General features: G+C 43.8%; 1 protein-coding gene across 2 annotated transcripts; it reads right to left on the reverse strand.

The window, feature by feature from the left end:
* Positions 1-990: 990 nt before the first annotated feature.
* LOC100272467 (uncharacterized) lies at positions 991-8,407 on the reverse strand. Of its 2 annotated transcripts, XR_563440.4 has the most exons (11): positions 7,782-8,243; positions 6,003-6,148; positions 5,018-5,055; positions 4,817-4,932; positions 3,690-3,789; positions 3,483-3,518; positions 3,311-3,361; positions 3,027-3,147; positions 2,425-2,550; positions 1,510-1,836; positions 991-1,410 (listed from the first exon to the last, which is right to left on the reverse strand). XR_563440.4 is itself a non-coding variant. In NM_001146939.1 (10 exons), the coding sequence occupies exons 1-10, from the start codon at positions 8,183-8,185 to the stop codon at positions 1,664-1,666; spliced, it is 1,311 nt and encodes a 436-aa protein (NP_001140411.1). In that variant the 5' UTR covers positions 8,186-8,407; the 3' UTR covers positions 1,451-1,663. The 2 variants fall into 2 exon arrangements, 1 of the variants encoding a protein (NP_001140411.1); NM_001146939.1 differs by lacking the exon at positions 991-1,410 and having other exon boundaries at positions 1,451-1,836; positions 7,782-8,407.
* Positions 8,408-8,625: the final 218 nt, after the last annotated feature.

Below are 8,625 nucleotides of genomic sequence, written 5' to 3' on the forward strand. Positions count from 1 at the left end.
TGTGTTGAGGCTTGGTGACGATGGCGCGTCGTGGTCTTCCTCCATCTGTGTCAGTTTTTAGGTGTAGATGTTGTCGTGTTTCTTTTGACCACGTGCAGCCCGTCTGGTGAAGTCGAAGCTGCTCGTACCTTATGTTGAGCTCGGTAACGATGGCTCTGGATGAGCTTTGTGTGTGGGATTACCGCCGACTGTGTTGTTTGAACATCTCTTGTAGGTTTTGAGTCATTTTTTCTTAAAACTAGATCAATTCTAATCTTCTTCTTAATGAAAGACAGAGGTGCTGCCATTACGTAAAAAAAGATAATTGCGCACAGACGGATGGTTTGCCGACGCTGCAGCTGCAAATGTGCGCTGTTGCTGCTCCTAAGATTGAAAATTTGCAGCTCCAGTTGAATCAGCCCAAATCACGTTTCTATCAAGCCCAAATGTCCTAAGAACTTGGATTTGAAACATGAAGGAAAAAATAAAAAAACAAAGAGACAGGAAAGGAACATCCAAGAGAAGAGAAGTAATCGAAGATGCACAAACAAAAGTGGACTTTAGTTTACCATGAACCACTATGGACTATGGTACAAGCTCAAATGGAGGGGCGCTAGGAGGAAATAAACACAGCACCCATTGCAGTTTCTGCTACACCCTACTTTACTAATCCCATTTCTTTTTCCGTGAGACGGACTTTTCTCTACGAATCGCATTAATGTCTATTAAAGTATCAGGAATTGGTAGCAAATAAATTATTGATATAGGAGAGGCATACTGATTCGAGACGCAGGGAATGCTGCCGCAGATCTCTAAGCTCGTACTCCTATAAAAGCTAGCGGGAAGTGGTTTTTGATGGACAGGACAGGATGTTACGCCGACAAACTCAGGCCAACCATGGCCCTCCCCCGCCGCATCCCAGGGAGACAAGGGATTCCTCGGACGTCCCAGAAAGAAACGGACCCCCGACCAGTCAGTGCAGTCTCTGTACTGGAACTGGAAAGCAGAAAAGGATCGAACATGCCCAGTCCAGCAGTCACACATGCCAAAACACCCCATCTGGCCTGCTGATTCAAGCTGGCCATGTACATATACCTTGCCAGTTCCTTCATCGGGGGCAACTAACATTTTCTTTCTCTCACACATAGTACAACTTCCTCACATGAAAGCCTAGAAAAAGACTGGAGCCGGGCAGCCATTGGGGGTTGGCACAAGCAAGTTCCATCACAGCGAGCGCAGGGCGGCGGCGATGAGCAAGAGAGTACTGATGATGTTGCTGGCGGCGACAGTGATCCTCCTGTGCCTGCCGTTGGTGCTGCCACCCCTTCCGCCACCACCGCTGTTTCTTCTCTTCGTCCCTGTGGTGATGATGCTCCTGCTCTTCTCCCTGGTTTTCTTCCCGTCTAACCACTGTCCATGCTCTTCTCCGACCTTCACTCAGTAAACAACAATGTATGACGGCCAGGTACTTGTTCGGTTATACATCCTCTCGCTCTTTATTCCCAGTATATCCATATGATATTTCCTCACCTTTATTGGTGGGTATATATATATGATATGTTTCATACAACATACAACAGTCTGGTGGCCCTCAGGAGAACTTCTGCTCCAACCTTTCGAACCCAGATGGCGCACCATCTTGGAGTGAAGGGTGATTATAAACCAATGAAGAAATGAATGCTGACTAGTCATCATTCTTGTTGTGGAAAGAATTCCCATAATGTTGTGCCTGTGGTAGGCTGTATAGTAGTAAGCCGGTGGTGAGTACCGCTGCACCCGCAACAAAGCCAGGTGGCAGAGATGACGCCGCACCGATATACGGCAGTGGCAGAGTGAAAGCGTAGATGGACAGCGGAACTGCAAGAGAAAAAACATCATTCCTGATCAGTTCATATATGTCATGCTTGAGTGTCTTCTCCGCATGGTGTAGCAGCAACAAGCATATTTGTAAAAAGTAAATCCTGGTTTTCTGCGCTAGGTCAGCTTGTGAACTGTCAAAGGCTCAAAAGTTTTTCACTTTGTTCCTACTTCCTATATGATATAATTCAACGACTGCTCTGTACGCGGTGGCAGCAAAAGCATAATTATAAAAAGGAATGTTGGCTGCATGTACAACAATTTTAAATAAAGGTTCCACAACATCAAGGTTTGATGATATTCAATAAACTGTGTACAGCAGTTTTAAATCAGTTCAATTATGGTGGTTGTGTAATTAGTGTTTCAAAATGAACACATCCTGCATGTCAATGAAACGTTTAGTGGTACTTTAGCGAAGTGTTTTTGCCAGTGGCATGACAGCAATCCCTTCGTAAAAAGGTTCAGATACGCACTTTACCATAAAAATGAGACATGAAGAAGTTCAAATGAAACCCAAACTTGAGAACTTTGATGTGCTAGCCACTGGTGTAGGCAAATGGGATGGTGCACTCAAGACAGTATGCAAACCTGAGAATGTAGAAGCCAAGGAAGATATGACTGCTGAGGAGATCTTTAGTAGGTTTAGTAATGATATATTGAATCCCATGTTAACCAACACAAATAGTAGTGGTAGAAGTGGTGCCCCTTCACAACCTGCACAGTAGAAGTTTAACAAAAAGTAAGATGCTTGCTCAGATATTATTCCTTTTTATAACAAAAGTACAAAGGAGATGCTAATGCGGAATGCGAAAATATAAAATGACTCAGAATTGCAAAGTACAACATGGTAGTAAAGAAGCTTCTTACTGAACATACATTGCTACTGTCAACTCATTCATTAAACAAGTGGAACTACAACTACGAATTCTCAATGTGCTTTAAAAGTTCAACTCAAACAAGCAGGTGGGACTAGTTAAGCAGGAGTAAAAGAATGGTGGAAAATTCATAAATAGAACGTAAATGGTAACAAATCATTAATGGTTAATTAAATTTTAAGAAAGATCATGATCTGCATTTACCTTACAAAGACAAAGATTAAAAAAGGAGTAGGAAAATTAGCAATAAGATCATGATCTGCATTTACCTTACAAAGACAAAGATTAAAAAAGGAGTAGGAAAATTAGCAATACCAGATATTGATCCCATATTTAAAAAGCAGGCTGCACCATCTTTTATGTAGGTTGGTAACACATGGAATGGAACTCCCCATAACTTTGACAGGAAAGGCAGCAAGATACACATAAAAAGGGCCTGAAATGGTCATTTAATAATTATTATGGATTGGTGATATATACTGCATCCGAAGTACTCCTCTATTCTTTTTTATTTGTCGTGTTTTAGTTCAAAAATGAACTAGCGGGTGACAAATATTCGAGGACGAAGGTAGTATTAGACAATAGGATCATATTCTTACTTGATAAGCAGAGCCATATGAATTGACAACAAAAAGATCAACCGAGCCACACTACAAAGAAAAAGAAGAGTATTGAATTCAGAAAAAAGGGTCCAACAAAGAAGAACCGCTATGAAGATTGGACTAATGAAAGCTCTACATATCATGTTACATAATGGGAGGATGTAATTACCTTCAATTTCTTAGAAGCATCTATAAATATTATTTCCTGCAACAATAGACTTTAGTTGGATCAGGTGAAACTGGTAGCTAAAATGTACTCCCTCTGTTTTTTTATATATGACATTTTCTAGTTCAAAAATGAACTATTGGACGTCAAATATTTAGAAATGGAGGTAGTAGTTGTTAGGTAACTGATTTATTAAACTAGATTTTCTACCTTCAATATTGTATCGGCAGCTTGGAAAAAGAACGATATTATCATTAGCAGCGGCCATAAAATTCCACTACTTTTAAATGAAGCGCTAGTACCAGATCCACTGCACATGTTAAAGATTCATGTTAGATCATGTTCACATCAAGGCAACAGATATCTGAAACAAAATCAAGACTTCTTGTTTAACATTTGACGTGAAAGGGCCTCTAGCGTAATGGTTAAGGCTTCCGAGTAGTACCTTCAGGTCTCAGGTCTGATCCCCTCGGGGGGCGAATTTCTGGCTTGGTTAAAAATATCACATCGTTGTGCCCCGCCCGCTCTCGGGTTACGTCCTGCGCGCCACCCTCCAGCTGGACCGTTACAGAGTGGGCGTCTGCTAGTGATGGGGGCCAGGGTTCGGGGATTTTTATTAGCCGGGACCATGTTTCAGTCTCTTCTTAATATAATACTGGGAGCGGTCTTTCACACCCCAGCCGAGTTTTATTTGACATTTGACAATACAACTTGACACAGCTTGCTCATGCTGCTGATACACTGTTCCTTAATTCCAAATGTTATTCTATCACTACAGCAGTGAGAAGCAACTTTAAGGTTTCCAAAATTACCCTATGCTGAAATATTGTAAGCCATAACACAATTCCTTAACCCTAGATGCTATCATTTCTAACCCTATTGCAATGAACAACAAAATCGCTGCATATGTCAAAGACATACTTTGCTAAAACATAGTACCAAATCCTCCATGCGCAGTGATGGGTGAAAGATTCTTTTTATAACATGTGGTATTTCCATAATTGTGTATAGACGTTTTATTTTTCCAGCAGCAGAAAACTAGCAACTAATTAAATAGTTTGTACTGTAACGCACATGCCCAATATGGCACATGAACACCTGCTGCATGGTTTGTGATATATTGAGGATTTCTGGAGCATAAAAACAATATTACAAACATTCCCAACTAATCATACAAATCTATTTACTCAAGTTCTATCGTCTGGATTAACGCAAGATTTGTTCAAGCGTTCTTTAAGATGGCATCAATCAGAAAGAAGAAAACACCTTCATGGAACATAACAGTGAAAATACACTCAACTGCTTCACCCACATGAGCTCATCAAGAGATCACTTACCTTGCTACAGTTATTATGACACCAATTGCCACTAGAAAACATCCTGCTATCTCATTAATTCTATAACGCCTCTTCAAGAATATAGCAGATAGAAGAAGCTGCCAGACAAGATAGGTCTGCATAAAAGTAATAAAGAAGTTAAGGCATGTGATTAAATCTGATTAAATAAATATCACAATACAATACTTATAGTGCTCATACCTGTGACAGTATTGGTATTGAAGCTCCAGAAAGAACAGCTACTCCAACAAAAACAAAACAAATGACACTGAGGACAAGATTCATAAAGTTCATGTCAAGTACACTTTCTACGAGCAAACTACCAAACCAAACTCACAAACATTGGTACAAAAGTAAAACTGAAGGTGTGGAACTGTGAACCTAAAATTGACTACGACAATTTTCCTAGCTATTTATGCACGTTAGTGGCATACGTTATCAGAAAAACTCTAGCAGTATCAAACTATCAAGATGTGTGTTCTGGCAGGGAAGTAAAAAATGTGTGTTCTGTGATTCGAATGAATCTATACAACACTTGTTTTTTAAATGTCATTACGCTAGATTCTTTTGGAGGCTTTTATATTGGTGTTTTGGTCTAAGTACCCCGAGATCATTTAAACATATTTTTGGATCTTGGTTGCATGGGGTGCACCTCAAAGTTAAAAATCTGATTATTACAGGTGTTGCAGCTTTATGTTGGGCTATCTGGATAAGTCGGAATGACTTAGTGTTTAACAAAACCCCGATGGTTACTTATTTGCAGGTTCTGTTTCGGGCGACCCATTGGCTTAGGTTTTGGGGATATTTGCAGAGGGTTGAAGACCAGGAGATAATCAAGGAGACGTGTCGACGGATCGAAGTCGCATCTATGCAATTTTTTTCTTATTTTGGTTGGAGTTTTACGAACAGGATTACATATTGAGGTTATAGTATGTCTGTTGGGTGTCGTGTTTGTTTTAAGGATTGTGGTGTAAGATTGCACTCTATGTTGGGAGTGTTGATCTTTTGATGTTACTTTGTTTGTAAGGCTGTACCTCCTTTCATAGAGGACAAAGCCGGGACCTGGTTTCCATTATCTAAAAAAATCAAACTATCAAGATAATTGTGATGAACAGGTAGACAGATGTTGCTTCAGTCATTACTTGGTCACAAAAAAAATAAGCTGAATCTGGCTTGAGAAAATTACCTCCAGCTGCCATCCCTGCTGCTGCTCCAAAGGCCTCTAAGAGTCCTACAGCTAGAAAAGGTTTCTGTGGTAGAGACAGCATCTCATCGGTGACAATGCCCGCTCGATATCGAAGATACAGGATCGAGAAATAGACAACTACATATCTGCCAAAAATAGAAGAGTCCGAGCATGTTATCAGAAACCAAGAAATAGTTCAAACAGAGTTTCACAGAAAAGATCATTTCAATGCATGATGTTGAACTATAACAGGATTGGAAAGCAAGCCGATAATTGCTCTGGTGTCTTTTTCTGATATCAAAGTGCCGTCTGCCTTGGTTCCAATAGAATCTAATATTCTAATTGCAGAGTAACTGCCTCGAAACCATTAGGGAAGTTCTGGTATTGACTCAACAAAGGTCAGCGATGCAGTTTAGCTATGCAGACAATATTATGCATGCTAAATACAGTTAGGGATTAGTCAAGAAATAGGATTCATGTCAATGCAACCATCAAATACAGGAAAATACTAATCAGCCGCCTGGTCTCTAGTGCTGAAACAATTGGACCTACCACAGAGACAAAGAATCCCTCCTGTGGCAAGCCTTTAAAGACAGGTTGGGAAACCCAGAGTTCACTGTTTTCTCTGTACAACCAGAAGACTTCATCAACATAGCAGATTTCCTGGGTGAAATTGAATAAGGCTTCACTGAAACTGAAATTGATGGTGTGATTGAAAGCCTGACCAATGATTAGTCACCAGGTCCTGATGGGTTCAGCAATGAATTTCTCAAGAAATGCTGGTCAACCATCAAGTATGATTTCTATAAACTGTGCAAAGAGTTTCAATAAGGCACAATTGGTCTGAGAAGCACCAACAAGTCATACATCACCCAAATCACACACATCAGAGTTCCGACCTATTTCCCTTCTAAACTCATGAGTCAAACTCCTGAGAAAGCTACTTGCTAATAGGGTACAACCAGTTTTGCGTGTATCAATCATGGATTGCAGTATAAGCAATTATCTATTTTATATTTACTACAAGTGTTGTGCTCTGTGCTACCTAACTGATGCCCGCTGGTTCACTGGCTCATTTTGTGCTTCGTGCTACCTGACTCACTGACTCGCTAATCATTGATGCATGACAACAAGAGCTCAGTAAGGCCTTGTTCGTTTCTATCGGATTGCACCTGGAATCGTTCCAGCTAATCAAAGTTTATATAAACTAGAAAAACAATTCGGTTAGGAATCGTTCCGACCCACCAATCCGGTACAAACGAACAAGGCCTAAAGCTTATTTGGTTAGAGGGGGGTTGAATCCTCCAATCCACTTTTAACCAAACGAGCCCTAGTTTTTATTAAAATGCTATTTCTGTAGCCTATATATATTCCCTGTTTACCCCGTTTGACATGAAAAGAGGACGGCTCTCATGATCTCTATCTGGCGCCAGGGGGAAAAAACACGACAGTTTGCAGTCGCACAACGGCATCCAGATTTAGCAACAACAACCCCCCCCCCCCCCCCCCCCCCCAAAAAAAAATACTCGCCGAGTTATTCTTTCCACAAGACACGTGGGACCCCAGCCAGAAATGATTCACCATCCACGACAGCGCACGGCTTGACGGAGACGACGAATCTCTACTGTTCAAGCTTCCAAGCCCAAGCGACATTGCTCGATCCGGTCGAGCACAGCGACAGCCACCAGCGCATCGCGTGTGCCATCTACTACGACGACGACCGATCAATGCGGGCGCAAGCGAGGAGGGAGGAAGGGAGGAGAAGGCGCACGGACGCACCCAAACGTGGCGAACTGCGCCAGGAAGAACGGGTACTTCCGGAGCGGCACGAGCGCGAGCTTGTAGAGGACACGGTTCCCCGTGCCCATGGCGACGACCGCAGCCGCGGCGACGACCACCTCCATCCCGGCGCTCCTCCCTACGCCCGCGCTGCTAGTCCCCGCGACCTGCCCCGCCGCCGCGCACCTCGCCGCGTCCCTCCTGCCCGTGCCCAGGCCCAGACTCGTCCACGCGCGCGCCGACGCCCACGGGTCCGCCGCGATCCACAGCGCGTGCGGCAGCGCCTCCCTCCTCCGCAGCGGCAGCGCCGCCACGACAGCAGCGCGCGGCGCGGGGGAGCGGAGCTGCAGCGGGCGGTGCCGCGCCGCGGAGGGGCTGCACGTGACGGGGGACGGCGCCATCATCAGCGGGGTCGCGGCCTCGCGGTCGCGGGGTGGGTGGTGGGACGGGACCGCCTGCCTGCGCGGCGGAGTGGCGCAGTCGCTGCTGGGTCTTTTATATATGCGCTGGTGGTGGCCGGTGGCGGCGGAACTGTGGAAGGAATGAAATGGCGTGAGTGAGGGAGGGACGAAGAAGATTCCCGGGCGGGAGTGGAGGCGAAGGCGGGTGGTGCTGTTCTGCTTCGCCTCTGGCCCTCTGCTGCTTGTTGCGTTGCGCTCCGTCCCGGTTCTAGTGCCCGTTTACTTTTTATGTTTTGGTGGGTGGGTGGAGGGGGCGGCGCGGCCACGCGAACATTATTGGAGGGGGATTTCTTTCTTCTGTTTCAGGTTTTTTGTTTTCCACACGTGGCGTCATGAGATTAGTACTAGTGATTAGCCAAGCTTGTTTTTTTGTTTTCCAAGTT

The sequence above is a fragment of the Zea mays genome, chromosome 3 (assembly GCF_902167145.1).
Source record: "Zea mays cultivar B73 chromosome 3, Zm-B73-REFERENCE-NAM-5.0, whole genome shotgun sequence".
Lineage (NCBI taxonomy): Eukaryota > Viridiplantae > Streptophyta > Magnoliopsida > Poales > Poaceae > Zea > Zea mays.